At 51.1% G+C, this 16,736-nt stretch overlaps 2 protein-coding genes across 3 annotated transcripts in view; both read left to right on the forward strand.

Annotated features, from left to right (window-relative positions):
* DNAJB2 (DnaJ heat shock protein family (Hsp40) member B2) overlaps window positions 1-16,736 on the forward strand; it is a 158,062-nt gene that overhangs the window by 63,290 nt on the left and 78,036 nt on the right. The gene's annotated exons all lie outside the window — the stretch shown is intronic.
* Window positions 57-15,204, forward strand: RETREG2 (reticulophagy regulator family member 2). 2 transcript variants are annotated; one of them, XM_051622780.1, is made up of 9 exons: window positions 57-346; window positions 2,557-2,663; window positions 8,320-8,350; window positions 9,093-9,228; window positions 10,579-10,663; window positions 11,443-11,580; window positions 11,895-11,989; window positions 12,869-13,004; window positions 13,742-15,204. In XM_051622780.1, the coding sequence occupies exons 1-9, from the start codon at window positions 138-140 to the stop codon at window positions 14,470-14,472; spliced, it is 1,668 nt and encodes a 555-aa protein (XP_051478740.1). In that variant the 5' UTR covers window positions 57-137; the 3' UTR covers window positions 14,473-15,204. The 2 variants fall into 2 exon arrangements, with proteins under 2 accessions (XP_051478740.1, XP_051478741.1); XM_051622781.1 differs by lacking the exon at window positions 57-346 and adding an exon at window positions 572-712.

Raw genomic sequence — 16,736 nt, forward strand, 5'->3', positions numbered from 1 at the left:
GCCTGCGCACAGCGCCCGCCCCCCCTCCCGCCGCTGCCGGGCGCGCATGCGCAGCGGCCGCCGGAGCCGTCAGGCGGAGCCGCCGGGCCGGGCCGCTGCAGCGCTCGGGGCCGGGGCCGGGGGCTCGTCCCGCAGCCATGGCGAGCGGCCGGGCCGAGGAGGCGGCGGCGGCGGCCGAGGAGGAGGAGGAGGAGGAAGCGGCGGCGGCGGCGGCGCGGCTGGCGGCGGCGCTGCGGCAGCGGCTGCGGGGCTGGGAGGCGGCGCTGGCGGCGGCGCAGCGGCTGCTGGTGTGGGAGAGGCCGCTGCACAGCCTGGTCACCGCGGCCGCGCTCGGCGGGGCGCTCTGGTGAGCCGGGGCGGGGGGGGCCGGGCCGGGCCGCGCTGCCGCTCCCCGGCCCTCGGGGCCGCCTGCGGGGCCTGCGGGGCCGGGGCGGCCGGGGCCGGCGCTGCTGCCGCCGGGCTGCGGGACGTGCCCCGCCGGGAGGAGCCGCGCTGCCCGCCTGCCCCGAGCACCGGCAGGCCCCGCCCTGCGGGGAGAAGGTGCCAAGGCCTGGGGCGGGATGCTGCCCCGCCATAACAAGGCGCAGCTGGGCCCGGCTGGAGGCTCGCCCAGGAACGCGCGCTGGTTGATCCCTGCCTCCCCGCGCTGTCGGTTCTCCTCGCCCCCTCGCCGCGGCCAGCGAGCCCCGAGGCCTCCTCCTGCCGGGTGGTGGTTCGTTTAACCCTTTCTGCTCGTTGATCTGTTTTTTCCCGGAGGGTGCTGGTTTTTGGCTGCTCAGTTTGGGCACGGGCGTATCCCATCCCGTTCCCCGCCCCCCCCGCCTTGTTTTCCCTTCTCTGCCCCTCGGGCAGGGCAGTAGCACCCGGAGCTGGGAGTGTGAGTGGCAGAGCCCAGCTGTGGATGGGAATGAAAAACATCCTGTTTGTTTGTATAAACAGTGAGTCAGTTTTATTGGCACAAACCTCTCAGCTAGCAGTTTTCCCATCAGAAAAGGTCAAAACTGGCCAGGGAACTGGTTAAACGTTGGTTGCAGATGATATAGGATGGACTCTTTTTTAAGTCAGAGAAGGGGAAAGTATGTGACCAAACAGCCTTTGAAGTCACTCTGAAGAGGCTGCTTATGTTCTGCTCCCTCATCCACATGATTATCAGAGGCAAACATAGTAGCCAGGTACTTGAATGGTTTTGGAATCCTCTACCAGCTGGAAGGGTCTGAAAGCAGAGCTTTGAAGTTAATGGGGGAGTGAGGGGCATGCAGTGAGATGGCAGGAGTGGTAGATGATGATGGCTAAGGTCAAGAAGAACAAAGAGTGCCCAGAATATGGGCCAGCAGATAGATTTAAATATCGCAGAGGAGAAGGAATTCTTTACAGTCCCTTGGAGGATTCAGCTGGCATCCTTCAGCTGCAGTCCCTAAATGAGGTGGAATAGGAGGAAATTCTTCTCGAGCTGATGTACTAATATACTGAATTGTTGTCCCACGAGAAGGGAAAAAACATATAAGCCCATGGAAAGTATGTGGCTTTTGTTCTGTGCTGCCTTCAGTGAGACAGGTCTCACTTCCCAATCCTCTGCCCCTGACTGTGGCTTGATGGGGAGCACAGCCACCCCTGGTGCTCTCAGGCTCCGGCCACTGTTCAGTGCATCTGAGATTAGATGTTGGCCAATTGTTGCTGAAGAGGAGCAAGGTAAAATAGTGGAGCTGCTCTTTCTTTCTGGAAAGGAATTTTAATTAAAGGAGTGAGGGTGAATGCATTTCCCTGGCATTTGTTTCTGGGGTGACTTAAGAACAGCTCCACTGAGCTGGAGGGAAGTGCTTGCTTGGAGGAAAGGAGGAATGCAGACAGCCTCTGCTGGCACAAGTGCCACCCTGGGACCTTTGCTGTTCAGTCTATATGGAACGGGGAGAGAAACTCCATGATGTCTGGATTGCACGTCTGTCTGTGTGAATAGTATTGTGTGAGCTGGTGTTTGGCTCAAGCTAAGGTGTTGATGGGGGACCGGAAAGGTTTTATGATAGAGTCAAGTGAGCAACTAAACTGTTTTAAGAGCTTGATTGATTAAATGTGGAGAGGTTTGCGATAAAAGAATGGACATCTGGAAGCAAATGTAGGACATGTTTTGGTGCTACCCACAGTAACACTGAATCTGGTGATGACAAAAAGGACATAAGTTTTCAGCAAACAGGCTGATTCCCAACCAGTCTTCTGCTACAGCAATCTGTATTTACATTATCTGGAGCCTTCGCCTTGAGGATTTGGAGGGACTTGCACAAGGGAGCATTAGCCTTGTTTTACAACCAAAGGAGGAGTTTAGGAGAAGGGGAAGAGAGCCCTGGGACATGGCAGGTAGTCAGCTGTCTGGTGGTGGGCAAAGGTGCCATTTGAGAACCTGCAGTGATGTGGGTGGGTGTCTGTGGAGTGCAATGCCTGCTGCAGCAGCCAGTAGCAGTTGGATGTTTCTGCTTTGCAGTGCACTAGCCGTATGTGTTTGCTCATCAAGAGCAGTAACTTGCTGCCTTTTTCCTGCCTAACAGTTTCTAATTTGATTTCTAGGTTGTTTTCATCCACCTCCCTGAGACCCCTCTTTCTCCTCAGCATGTCCCTTCTTGGGATCCTCTTACTGGAGAGGTGGAAGCCCAGGTTCCTGTTTGACTTCTCAGGTATGTGACGAGTAGCACTGTAGCTAGTGACACAGTTCTAGTGTTACCAGCTGCTGGGCTGTGGCCACAGCCCATCGTTTCCTGGCTCCATCATAGGTTGTGCGTGGTGAGTTGACCCTGGCTGGACTACAGGTGCCCACCAGAGCAGCTCTATCACTCACCTCCTCAGCTGGACAGGGGAGAGAAAATATAATAAAATGCTCATGGAGTGAGATAAGGACAGAGAGGGGTCACTGACCAATTACCGTCACAGGCAAAACAGACTTGACTTGTGGATATTACTTTAATTTATTACCAGTCAAAATGAGTATAGGATGAAGAGAAATTAAATGTCAAAACACCTTCCTCCCACCCCTCCCTTCTTCCTGGGCTTAACTTCACTCCTGGTTTCTCTGCTTCCTCCCCCTGAGCGGTGCAGAGGGATAGGGAATGGGGGTTGCCAGTTCATGACATGTTGTCTCTGCTGCTCCTTCCTCCTCAGGCAGAGGACTCCTCACACTCTTCCCTGCTCCATTGTGGGGCCCTTCCCATGGAGAGTTCTCCACAAACTTCTCCAACATGAGTCCTTCCCAAGGGTTGCAGTTCTTCACAAACTGCTCCAGCATCGGCTCCCCATGGGTTCACAGCCTCCTTTGAGCATCTGCCTACTCTGGCATGGGCTCCTCCACAGGCTGCAGGTGGATATCTGCTCCACTGTGCACCTCCATGGGCTGCAGACAAACAACCTGCCTCACCATGGTCTTCACCACAAGCTGCTGGGAAATTTCTGCTCTGGTGCCTGGAGCACCTCCTCTCCTTCACTGATCTTGGTGCCTGCGTAGCTGTTTCTCTCACATATTCTCACTCCTTTCTGTCTGCCATTCCTGTTCAGCAGCTTTTTTTTCCTCCTGTCTTAAACAGGTTATCACAGAGGTGCTACCACTTTTGCTAGTAGGCTTGCTCTTGGCCAGTAGTGGTTCCCTCTCGGAGTCATTTGACATTGGCTCTGTTTGACATAGGAGAAGCTTGTAGTGGCTTCTCACAGAGGCTACACCTGTAGCCTCCTGCCACCAAGACCTTGCCATGCAAACCCAACACGTGGTGTAATGGTGTAAGCCCTATTCCTACTGTAGCTGCAGGCTTTGGTACTGATGCTTTCTCTTGCCTGTTTGTGTCAGAGTGTTACCATGCACATCCTGTGCATCTTCAGACTTTGGGCATGAGGAAGGTTGCTCCCGGTGCTGGGACTAATTGGTTTTGAGAATGACTAAGAATGCCCAGCTAACTTGTCAGCAAAGCTGGTGACAGGGATGATGCAGTGTTTCTGCTATGTCCTTTCCCTCCTGCAAATGTCATGGCAAAAAGATCATTCTAGATCTGAGCATATCTGGCAAGCTCAGCTGAGGGAAGGAAAGGGGAGGTTGAAGTGTATTGATTTTAGTTAAGTGCATTGTGGGCTTATGCCCTGAAAGAAGCCATGAGAGCCACTCATGGCAGGTAGCAGGGTGGATGGTGAGGTCTAATGGCAGGGACAGTTAGTGTATTGTATCTTTGCTGAGCAGCACCTGGTCTCCAGCTAATCAGTGAGTCTGATCACTTGGCTTATCTTTCCCATTTATTGAAGGGTCTTGCCAACATTAGACACAAAGGCAACAAGAGGAATAGCTTCATAACTGTGACAGGCATGGATTAGAGGCTGTCTGCTTTGAGTGCCTCCTTCATTGGAATTTATTAAATGACTGAACCCAGACCTGCCTACTGCATCTACTGCTGCTGTTCAAAGGCAGTTTGGGGCCCCCCATTCCTGCCCCCCTACTCTAGGGAGAACTTCTGAATGAAAGCCTCTCTATATGTGCGTTTGTAAGGTGCCCTTTATTTGACCTAAAAGGGTTGTGACTTAAAGGGTGCTTTCACAGAAGTCCTGATAAGATTAGATACATTTCAGCTGTAGTCTTGAAACTGTTTGCTTTGTGGGGTTCAGGTAACTAGGCAGCCAAACATGACTGGCCAATTTAATTTCCTGCTTATTCACATTGGTTTTTTAAAGGAATAGTTTAAAGCCAACCCAAAACATCTCACTTGAAACATGTCCAGAAATGCAAAAGCCTGGTGTCCAATACAGAATGGTGTCATTGAGGCGAGTGGGGGTAGAATTGCTCCAGCAGTTACCATGCCTGTAAAAGTTATGTTACTGCAGAAGAAATAGGAAATCCATATTGAGATCAAACTCTGTGATGCAAAGCAGTGAGGAATAAAAAAAGAAAAATAAAACTACACACTAGGGTTTAGGCTCATCCTGTGTCATAAGCTGTGCAAGGAGTTAGTGCACATCCTACTGAGCCACTCCTCACTGGTGTTCTTCCCCATATTTCACTCCTTGCTGCTTTTCTGCTGCTGACAGCAAAGAACAGGAACACTTTTCTGATATGCCTGGTTAGGTCACAGCCCTTATTTCAGCATGGTCTACAGGACCGTGTTTCCTCAGCCTCTGCAAGCAAGGAGCAGGGCTCTGCATTCCTGAGGGGCCTCCTGTTGAATTGGCACTGCTGAATACTTAGGGGTTCTTGTGTGGCTCTTGCTTCCCGCTGAAGCAGAGCTGCAGCTTTGTGGCTTCCCTCCTCAGTGCTTCCTGTAAGCCTTTCCTGGAGCTTTTGGAAGTAGGTCAGTACCACACCTTCAAGAGTCGGCACGTATATACACAAACCTCAGCTTCTGGCAGTTCTGTGTGTCTCGGGTGACTGCCTATAACATCACTGCTGAAGGAATGCTAAAACCTCAGCCTCTGCTCTGCAGTTACTCACGCACTGAGATCAGGGACGTGTTAACAGCAGCAAGATGCACAACCTTTTTAGGTCCTGTCAGAAGGGACAGCGTATTTTCAGCTTCCACTCAGGGTATTTTCTCCATACATAACTACCTCTATGTGGGGTTCCACTTAAATGTTGTTTAAGGACTGCAGAAGAACCTCCAGTTTCTCCTGAGATGGGAAACAAGTAGGGATGTTTTCTGTACTGGTATTTGGGAGCTATGTTTTGGTCAGTGTAGGAGAGTGTTAAGAGCTCTAGCAAAGGCTGCATTACAATTGAATGCTAGTACTCCTTAAAAAGGGCCCCTGCTTTCTAGCTGAAGTTTACACCCAGATGAAGAATACCTCTTGGGGAGGCGTTGAAAACCTGTGAGAGCCAAGGAATCCATCAGCAATAATTTGTCAGTACCATCGTGTAACCTAAACTCTTGTGCGGCTGACTGGTCTCCCAGAAGAGTCTGGTGTGTGTCAAGTGGTTTCTGTTAACCCACAATCCAGTGTGAAATTCCAATAGCAAGGTTTCAGTCAGTTATTGATGATCTGAGGACAGCTGTGGGTGTCGTGCTTGCTGGCTTTGTTCTACTGGTGCTAGACAATATTACAGAACCATTCTGGTTGGGAAAGACCCTTAAGATCAAGTCCAAGCATTAAATTAACTCGATATTGCAGCACAGGTTGGAGTTAAGTGAACGTGTCCTGTCAGAAATGCTCTAGGTTTTTTGTGGCTGGGCTGTTCCTCCAGCTGGTGCAAGACTCCAGTGCTTGGAGGTGGACATCAGGCAGGCTACTTTACTACAGGAAGCAAGATCATGTTGATCTTAAAGACAGCTTGTGTTTTGCCAGATAGTTGAAATCACGTGAACACTCTGCAGCCTGCTGAAGTGTTCTGCAGCTGCCCAAAGTGTCCCTAAAACCTTCAGAAGCAGGTGAGAAGAATTGTTTCACTCCCTCTGCTGGCATAAGTTGGATGGCTTGCAGCCAGTCAGAGAGGGGCAGGATTCCTGTGCCATCCTCCTGGCACGTCTGTCCAGCAGAGTAGGGACAGCATCCCAGCACCTGGTTTGGTAGCTGGTACAGCCAGTGTAGCCAGCCATCACGGACAGGCCAGTGCCAGATGTCATTTATTTGGTGATTTAGTGCAGGTAAAGATGAGGCTTTGAGACAGAGCTGGATTTCTGCATGCTGTGATGAAGCAGCTTTCGATTGCTGAGCACAGCAACAATATACAGCGACAGCGGTTGCGTGAGAGAAGCAACCGCCCCACGGGAGGTGGAGCTGTGTCCATAATACTCACTTGGCACCCCAAGTTCCTGCTGTGAGCAGTGCTTGCTGCCTGCCCCAGGCATCGTGCCAGCAGCTGTGGGCAGAGGAGCGGATGGGCAGCCCAGTCTGAGACCAGTTGACTCCCTCTTGTCAGACCCAATTACTGGGAAATCTGGGTCACGCTCTCAAAGAATCACCTCCTCCCCGGGCAGATGGCCTCCTGCTGCACTGCACTGTGCTGCTGCTGCGGTGCCTGCAGCAGGAGGAGGAGCCTAACATACTTGGCACAATGTCTCCTTGGGAGAATGGTGGCACTGCTGCTACAAGGGGTTGCTGTCTTCTGTGGCTTGAACCGGAGTCTGAAGTCTCCCTGGCTGTTGGCAGTGACGGGTGTTCGCCTCTTCCGTGCATTTCCCTGGAGGAGTTGTTGCTTTAGCTATTAAGCTGTCTTTATCTCAACCCATGCGTTTTATCATTTTCACCCTTCTGATTCTGTCCCCCACCCCACCAGGGGAGGCAGTGAGAGAGGGGCTGTGTGGGGCTTAATTGCAAGCTGGGGTTAAACCACAACCCTGTCCCTACCAGCTTTGGGACATAGGCTGACAGGTAGAAGAGGGCAGACCTCAAGGGGCCTTCATAGCATGATTAGGGCATGTTAAACACCGGAGTTTTATTAAGACTATGTTGCTGCAAGAGCTTTGATTGAGGCTTGTACATCCCCACACACGAGTCAGCTGGCCAGGACACCCAAATCAATGGGCAGCCAGGCTCATGAGTTCCAGTTGCTGTAGAAACATTTGGGTTTTTTTTCCTTTTATGACTCTAAAGGCAGAGCATAATAATCTTTGACCTCTGCCTTTAAAAGACTGCTCCTCCCTTCAGTACACGTCCCTGTTTGATCATCACTGGGTTGGGTACAGAGAGGAATGGGAGAAGCTTTCCCTTGCTCGTATCCAGACTGCCAGACATTGTGAGTGTGGTTATATCTGTGCCTAGTAAAAAGGACCGTCAAGGGACATAAAAAAGCCCTAAATTTAGATAATTATACACAAGACTGCAATTTGTTACTTAATTCTGTGGGAAAGGATAGAGGCAGCAGGGAGATCTCTGGCATTTGTACACAGCATCCTGCCAGGGACTGTGGGCTGGGCTGGTCAGTGGGAAATGCACCTCAGACCTGCTGATGCCATGTTGAGCTCTGAGGTGGGAGCTGAAGCTTTGCCCAGCTCAGGGACCATGCTGGCAACCCTCCCTGAATGACAAGGGCTGGGCAGCTGCCCTGGGAATGGCCCTGCCCGGGCATGTGGGACGTCATGGCAAGCTGTGCCATCCCCACAGCAGAGAGCAACGTTTGTCAACACAGGTTACAAGGTGTGCTGGGGCACCCTGAGACCAGTGCTCTGGCTGCTCTTGAGTTTCCAGGCATGCTTCACTGAAGCCTGCACAGCTCAGACTCCAGATTCCTGCTTGCATGAGAGCACGAAGAAGGATCCAAGGGTGCATCCCTAACTAAGGATGATACATCACCAGATCTGCTCTGTTCAAGTGGTAAAAATGTCAGGTTTTATTTTTCACTTGGCTGACTAATCTGCTGTGTTCTCTCTACAGCACAGCCATCGGAGGAGCCAGGAGGGGAGAGGTAAGCTCACTGGTGTGTTCCTTGGGGAGACTGGGCAAACCTTAATTCAGTGTGGTGATCTCACCTGCCCCTTTTGCTCTTGTCAATAGACTGCATGGCTCCTGCTGTCAAATACTGGTAGCAGTTTGTCCTGCACTGGAAGCTGCTTATCAGCTCAGGAGCCATGGTTTGACACCCTGGGGAAAGCTAATGTTATTTCAGTAGCAGTAAAGATTGAGTTCTTTTGATGTTAGGAACTCTTGAGCTTCTTTCCTGGATCTATCCTGGACTTTTTTGAGAACCCTCCAGAGAGAAGGAAATCCACAAAACTGACTTTTGCAGGCCATACATGCTGTCTGTGGTGGTGTAGCTTGCATCCCGTGCTTGGCCATAGTCATAGGTCTGAGCACCACACTCTGGCTACCTTGGACTTGGTGCTAGAGAAGGCCACGTAACTAGTTCCACTTCCAGTGCTTCTGTCTGTGTGGCTTTGAGTAAACTGCTTTGCATCTTGGGCTTGTGGCATGGGGATGCTGTGACGTGGTGTCTGCTGCTGCTGCTGCTTGGCTCAGGTGGCTCTTGGCTCTCTTCCTGATTACAGGAAAAAGTATCTCCAAATCAAGCGTCTTCCATAGTTCAGCTGAAGATGCAGTCAGTATTGTCAAGCCTTTGGTAGGGATCTCTGCTTCCCAGTGCAGCTGTTCCCCCTCCAACAAAACAGACCATGTTCAAAGATTGTCTTCTTGCTCTTGTCTGTCTCTAGTGAGGGGGTGACTTCAGGGGCACAACCTCACCTGCTCAGTGTCCCTGAGCTGTGCCACTGTCTGGCAGAGAGCTGGGTCACCTTCAGGCTGTACCTGCAGGAACTGCTACAGTACAAGAGGCAAAATCCTGCCAAGGTAAGCTGGAGATACCTACTCTTCTGTGCAGGGGCTTTTCTTTCCATTACTAGAGGCCTAGGAGATGGAAGAATCTAAAATCAGTATTTTTACAATTGCTGTCCCTGTTTAACATTTACTGTTCATTCCTTTCAGACTCTATGCTATGGGAAGCTTAAATAATGAGTAATTTGCTTCCAGTATTTGTAAACTGGAGCTGAACTTAACCCCTTCTGTGAATGGCTATCTATACTTAGTTTTATTTCTTAGTGTGCAAAGGAAGTTCGTAGGTTGGGAGTGGAGAGCAGAAAGTGGAGCCTACAGTCTCTGCCCCTTATACAGGACAGGCTCCATTTTTAAGTTGGTCCTACCTGTTCTACCAGCAAAGATTGTAGCTAGTGAAGTCCAAATGCAGCATTATTTCTGAGTGTGTGGAGACTTGTCATTAGCCATGTTCTGATGGCTGTCATGTGTGTTGTTTAGATAGGAGTCATAGACAGGAGTTGCCTTAGCATCAAAAAAATAGGGTAGACCAGCCACTGGGGTTTGTCAGGCTTGCTGTGATCTAGTGTGCCAAAAAAAGTGTGTTTCTATTGCTGTTGATTGCTCTTCTTCTGTTAAAATACTGTTTCGACTACAGGGAGTAGGAGACCAGGACCAAGATGGCTGTAAAGCTTGAAATAATTTGGAACAAAGCCCTTAGAGTGCCCTAGCTTTTGTAGACCATTTCCAGTGTGACTGAAACTCTTCACTGCTGGATTTAGTCAGGTCTGAACCTATGCCCTGGCTTGCAGGGTGTCTGTTCTCACTTCTGCCCCTCCCCAGGTGAATGCAGGACAAACCATCAGGGCTGCAGCAGTAGACTTAAGAGTTTTTCCAGCAGAGGAAGGTCCTGGTCTGGTGGGAGTGTGGGTTGTGCTAATGCTTCTGCTAGCTGGTTTATGGTCTAGCAGTGGCACAGCATCTGGTGACTGTGACAGCTTCCGGTTTGTCAGGACAGTATGGGCTTCTCCTAAAGTGCTGAGTTCCTGAGGGGAAGATGTACTCCAAAGTGGCAGTTTGCAATATCCCATCCTAGCCTCAAGGAGCATAATTTACTTCCTAAGGAACTGTCCAGTAAAGTTTTGGTACATTTTATTGGGGTCTTGGGTTACCTTGGTCTTCCTGCGCTTGAACCTCTAATGCTTACAGCTTAACCCAACCAAGCTGTCTGTGATTGATTGTCAGCATCTGAATGTCCTCAGTGCAGAGCTGGCGTACTGACTGTGTTAGGAGCATCCCTCGTTTTGCTCTAACTGGGTTTCCTGCACTGGTTGCATAGATGTATCTCTGCCTCTTGTCACTTCCTTTTGTTCCTCTCTCTTCCTTCAGTTCTGCATGAGTGTCTGTTCAGGCTGCCTGATTCTGGCTGTAGTTGGACACTATGTTCCAGGCATAATGATCTCCTACATCATTTGTGAGTATAAGCAGCTCCCTTGTCTGACTTAAGCTGAAAGATGACCTAACTGTGCTGTTGATACGCTGGTAGAAGCATATTTGTGCTGTTCTTGAGGGGATCTGTGCTAGATTATTCATCAATAAAGGCAATGTTCGCCAGGAAGTCTCTTGCTGGAAGTGCGTGCGTGCAGTGCAGCTGCAAAGGCAGGAGAGGGAGCCCTCGCTGAAACGCTGCTTTCCTCTTCCACCCACGGCTGGGGCTGTGCTGGTGAGGCTCCAGGGAAGCGGAGAGCTGCAGTCTTTCGGTTCCTAGTGGGCCCAAATCCATACCAAGAGTGTTGTTAAAGAAGCTGCATGTTTAGTAAATAAGACCTTTTTCACTGCATCGTGAGTCCCTGCTAACTCTGAAGACTGTTCAGGTGGTCTGCTGCTAACTGCATCTGCGTATGAGCTCTGTTCTCCTACCCCTATGAAAGTTTTGGTGATCTTTAGTTTAATAACCTCATTTCAGGGCCTCTATTGCATGTTGGGGCTGGGATGCAGTGGCTGAAGAAGAGGGCTTATGCTTCATCTTAACATAAATCCATATCCTAACAGAGATCTGTTAGGAAAACCTGGATAATCAAGCAGCTTTGGAATGAGTTAAGAATAGCCATGGATGAGGATTTTAGACTCAGATGGGAAAGCAAATGCCTTTCAGCTGCTATTCCCGTGATGTGGAGTTCCTCCCTCGTGCCGGGTGAAGGGCTGGGTTGTTCTTGATCTGTCTCTCACCCTCCCCACATCCTGTGTCTGCAGTGCTTAGCATTCTGCTCTGGCCTCTGGTGGTCTACCATGAGCTGATCCAGAGGATGTACACACGTTTGGAGCCTGTCCTGATGAAACTGGACTACAGTATGAAGGCAGAGACACTGCACCACAAGCATGAGAAGAAGAGTAAGGACCCACCTTTCTACTTTTTCTGGTGCCCTGCTCCCAGGGTGGAGCTCTAGCAAAGGGACAGTGAGAGAGCAGGTCTGGCACCAGTGTGGTGAGGGGCTGCAGCCGAGCAGGAGAAAACAAATGGAAGCTTGAGGGTTTATGGAGAGAGCAATTGGGCAGGTGATCCTGGGAACAGGAAATTATTACAGTTGTCTCTGGGAACCTTAGGCTCCTGGGAAACCGGTGCAGTTTCATGGGACAGTAGAAGTAGTGATGTATAAAGACATAAAATTCCTTCAGTCTCATATCAAGTCTTCTCTTTCTCATAGAGCGACAAGGGAAGAGTGAGCCTGCAGCAGGTGATGAGCCAACAGCAGAGACGGAGAGTGAGAGTGAGGCAGAGCTCTCGGGCTTCTCCCCAGTGGTAAGAGCAGAAAGAGCTGTGAAGGAACCATTCCTGGTCTGGAGCAGCTTGAGAGCCAAGGGGTGCTCTAGTACAGCTGCATTGAAAACAAACAGCAGAGCAACAAGTCACTTCTCTGCAGAATCCCAAGAGAAAAAGGGTATTAGTTTGATGAAGGCTCTTGTCTCCAGTCTGGGTATTTAGAATTCAGTGCCACGGGGCTGGTGATGCAGTAGCAGGATGGGGAAGCCACACTCCAGCTTCTTGCTGACCTGCAGAATTGCTCCCATGGTTACATTTCATGCTCAGAGAATGTGTGTGTCTCCTGAAGAAATCAGCTCTCCTGGCATAGCGGGCAGAGGCTCCTCACCACAGAAAAAGGGAGATGAGCAGTTCTAGTGTCTATTTGTGTGCCACAGAAATGGACCAAGCGTCTTCCTTTGGAGGAGCTCTGGGCATGTAGCTGGGCTGTGAGGTAGGAAGCTGCAGCTTCCAAAGGCTTGCAGGTGCTTGAACTGCTGCTGCTTGTAGAAGGCTTCATTGAGCCCTGTGTGAATGCAAAAAAGGGAAGGGGTGTTCTGCTCCTTCTCAGGAGCAGGAAGAAGGATCAAAGCCTTCTAAGGCTGATCCTATCTTGTACTGACTCTTTTGGGTTCTTCACTGAGCGCAGACAAAGCTTCAGGCAGTGAATTACTACAGGAAAGCCAGTGAGCTGAGACTGTCCTTCCCTGGCAGTGCAATGAGCACTTTGCCCATCCCTTTCCTGCTTTCATACTGTACTTGTGCAGTCGCTCCAGCAAAAGACTTGTGCCTGGAAGCTCTGGTTTGTGCAAAGGTGCCCATAGGCAGCACTGGGAGTCAGACACCCAGAAGTTTTCCCTCTGTCTTCATCCCATGCAGGTGGATGTGAAAAAGACTGCCCTGGCTCTGTCAATCACCGATTCTGAGCTCTCTGATGAGGAGGCTTCCATCCTGGAGAGTGGGGGCTTTTCTGTCTCACGGGCTACCACCCCACAGCTGACGGACGTTTCTGAAGGTACGTGATGGGACACTTTGCTGCTTCCTGACCCTGAGTGTTTTGTCCCAGAAAAATTGTCTCTCCAAACACAGGGAGGGAACCTAGCTCTTTGCAGGGGTAAGAGCATTAAAAGGAAGAAACAGTAATAGCAGCACAGCATGCCCTGGCATCATGACTGATCATGACTTGGTCCTTAGTGGACATCTGCCCCACAAGACAATGTTCTTTTGTCATTCCAGTAAGGCAGCAAGGCCATCCACAAAGTCCTTCAGAAGCAATTGTGTAGTATAGTCACATGCCTGTGGGTAATGCTGGGTGAAACAGGTTAAACACCCCATCCTGTCCAACTTAGAAGCTCAGAGAAAGACTGCTTAGTGGTGGGGAACCTGGAGGTAACCACTCGGATGTGGTCACTTTTGTGTCTGGGGAAAAACAGGCAGGTGGCATGCCGTAAGCACAATTTCCCTGACCCTCTGGGTTTTAGTGGAGGGCTCTAGAGGCAGAGAGTGTGAGCTGGAGAAGGAAGCCCTCTCTGAGCACAGAGCACACAGAACAGGATGAGAAAAGGGGTGTTCCATGTGAATCTTGCCACTGGGAGAAGGGAATAATTGCAGACATCTTCCTGCTGTGCTCCCAGAGCTGGAAGGGTGTCCAAAAGTGAGTCCTGGTGTATCAGCTGGTGGGAGGTGGGTGGGAGGTCTCAGTGCCCTGGGTCAGGGTGAATGGACCTGCACCTTAATGCCGATGCCTTTCAGACCTGGATCAGCAAAGCCTGCACAGTGAGCCGGAGGAGTCGTTTTCCAAGGACCTGGCAGAGTTTCCCTCCGTGGAAGAGTATCATTCCAGAGACCTGGGACCACAGAGCGATGAAGATGCATTTGGTGTGCCTCTGGGTCCTGAGCTTGCCCACGCTGCCCGTGAGCTGGACTCGGCAGAGAAGGAGGCTGCGGACTCTGATGTCTCCATCCTTCGCCTGGCGTCTCCTCTCCATTTTGTAAATACGCACTTCAATGGGAGCGGGCAGGGGGCGGGAGACAACGCAGAGCCCAAGACTGTCCCTGCCCCAGGCCTGGGCATCTGCATTGACACGCTGAGCGAGGAGATCGTCACCACTGCCATCACCACGGCAGTGCAGAACACCCTCTCTGCCCTGCTGCGGTCCTCGGAGGCCAGCGAGGGGCCCTCCCTCTCTGAGTTTCTCCCCACTGAGCCTGAAGAGAAACTGAGCTTCCAAGCACAGCTGTCAGAGAGCGAAGTGGTGGAGACAGAGACAGCAGCTTCACCGGAGGAGGAGGAGGAAGCAGATGACTTTGAGCTACTGGATCAGGGAGAGCTGGAGCAAATGGATGTAGAGCTGGGGCTGGGAGAGGAGCAGGAGGCACAAGAATCTCCTGCTGCTCTGGCTCTCCCCTCTCCCATGCTTGCCGAGCTGCCAAAGCAAGGAGATGAGGAGGAGGCAGTGATGACAGCAGCGTCTATGTCTTAGGTCTTCTCCATGCTCCCCCTTTTCCTCTGTTGTCACTGGAAAGAAGGAAGAACTCACATGGTGAATGTGCAGTGGGTTTTTAGATGTTTGTGTTGACTGGGATGGAAATGCCTCAGTGTTAATGTGCTGTGTCTGGAAAAAAAAATCCTTTCCATCCTTCTAGAGCCTGGCCTTGGCTGGCTGAGCAGGAGATAGCCCTGCCCTGCAGCTGGGGAGGAGCTGGCTCCTAGAAGCCTTATGCCACAATCCAAACACCAACCCCAGCAAACGCTTCCTAGTAATGGTGCAGTATTTTGGTCTGTCTTCTGTTTGTCTGTCGTTTTGCACGCAGAGTACTGAGCTAGCTGTAGCTGCTGCTAATACCCACACCCTTGGTAGGACATATGCAATCTTATTTTATTGGGTTTTTAAATGGCTAAAAGTGTAAATAATTTTAACTTTAATTGGCTTTGTCTGGGGGGAGGGATGGGGTGCACAGTCAAATGCAGCTCTCAGGGGCTAGGGGAGGGAAAGGGGTCTTTGGAGGGGAGGGTAGCAGTAAGGGGACTAAAGCAGATGGGCACTGTGCAGTAAAGAGACCCCCTATGCCACCTGTTACCATCTTTCATGTCACCGTGGGAACAGGGTGTTGGCCAATACCTGGTTTTTTTGCCTGTCTGATTTGAGTTCTGCTACTGGGTGGCTGTGGAGTTTTTTGCAGTTAATGAAATTTGCTCCTGGCCCTGTTCAGTACTCCAGTTTCTTTCTGCCGTGGCCTCTCCCAGGCATCTCTCACTGTCTGCAGAGCTGATCCTGCTGGCACCCCTTCTGTGCTCAGCCGGGCATCGTAGCTTGGCACCTGAAGACTTTAAAGTGGCTTGAAGAGAGCCAGGAGCTCTGTTACACAGCAGGGAATGGTGTTTTGTGTCTCTTGGGGACGGAGAAGGAGTGAGGGTTGGACACGGGAGGGCAGGGGAAAAGAAGGATGGAGGGAAATTCTGAGTTCAAGCTGTCTGACTTGGGTAGCCCCACTTCTTGAGGTCAGTCACTGAGGGAGGCTGCTCTGGTGCCAGTGTGACCCACAGCAGAGTGGCAAATCTCAGCATACAGGTTTTCCTCAGGCAAGGAATGCCAGGGCAGTGGAGAGACCTGCCTGGAGCCACCAGCTCCTGTGGAAAACTCTGCTGAGGCCTGGGACTTGCCAGAGCAACTGCAATGACCCCCACAGCTGAGAAAAAGCAGCCTGGGGAGCACGAGCAACCAAGAGCGCTGAGAACAGGGCGGGCAAACAGGGCATGTCACTTCAGCCAGGCCATGACATGGCAGTTTGTGTGGAAGGCACACAGGGCACTGAAGCTCTGCTGGTTCAACTAGGGAGCAATGGTATCCACCCTGCAAAAAGCCATGGCCTTGCTAAACTCTGCACCTGGCAGGACTGATGCAGCTTCCCAGACAGAGCTCTGGTGGGAATATGCTGCTGCCCAGGTATCCAGCTGCAGGTGTGTCCTGCTCCTACACCAGTGCAGGATGGCAGCAGCGAGCACCCCTCTGGGAGGTGCACCCAGGCAGAGGAACTCCTCTACTGAGTGACCAAGCTCTGGAAGGAGGTGAGTAGTTTGAGGAGTATCAGGGAGTGCAAGAGAGCAAGACTACTGAAATCACACCCTGCCTTCCCTTGTGGTAGGAAGGGGGTGATATGACAGGTGGAGGCTGCCTTGGGCATAGCAATTATGAAATGAATTTGAGTTTGCAGTTCTTGTAAGGAGGGGAGATCAGCAGAACTGGCACCTTGGACTTCTGCAGGGCAGACTTTGGCTGTTTAGGAGACTGGTTGACAGAGACCCCTGCGAGGCAGTCCTGAAGGGCAAAGGAGTCCAGGAAGCCCGGATGCTTGTTTAAAAGGAAATCTTAAAAGTTGAAGGAGCCAGATGTCCCCATGTGCCAAAAGACAAATCAGCAAGGAAGAAGGCTGGTTTGGCTGAACAGAGAGCTTTGATTGGAACTCGGGATAAAAAGGAGAGGTTTTGGCCTTTGAAAGAAGGGGCAGACACTCAGGGGAACTACAAATATGTCATTAGGCTGTGTAAGAAGACTAGAAGAGCCAAAGGCCAACTAGAACTTGTCCTGGCTTGTATCGGCAATAGTGTGGCCAGCACTGGTGAGGCTGCATCTCAAATCCTGTGTTCAGTTCTGGGCCCCTCATCACAAGAAGAACATTGGAGTGTGTCCAGAGAAGGGCAACAAAGGTGGTGAAAGGTCTGGAGCACAAGTCTTAAGAGGAGCAG

This window comes from Apus apus, chromosome 6, assembly GCF_020740795.1.
Source record: "Apus apus isolate bApuApu2 chromosome 6, bApuApu2.pri.cur, whole genome shotgun sequence".
Classification (NCBI taxonomy): Eukaryota; Metazoa; Chordata; class Aves; order Apodiformes; family Apodidae; genus Apus; species Apus apus.

Bases quoted from the DNA above. Each gene is read 5' to 3' on its own strand.
- RETREG2 (XM_051622780.1), top strand. From the start codon at position 138: ATGGCGAGCGGCCGGGCCGAGGAGGCGGCGGCGGCGGCCGAGGAGGAG. The intron at 8,351-9,092 runs GTAAGCTCACTG...GTCTGTCTCTAG, and splicing joins GAGGAGCCAGGAGGGGAGAG to TGAGGGGGTGACTTCAGGGG. The intron at 10,664-11,442 runs GTGAGTATAAGC...CTGTGTCTGCAG, and splicing joins AATGATCTCCTACATCATTT to TGCTTAGCATTCTGCTCTGG.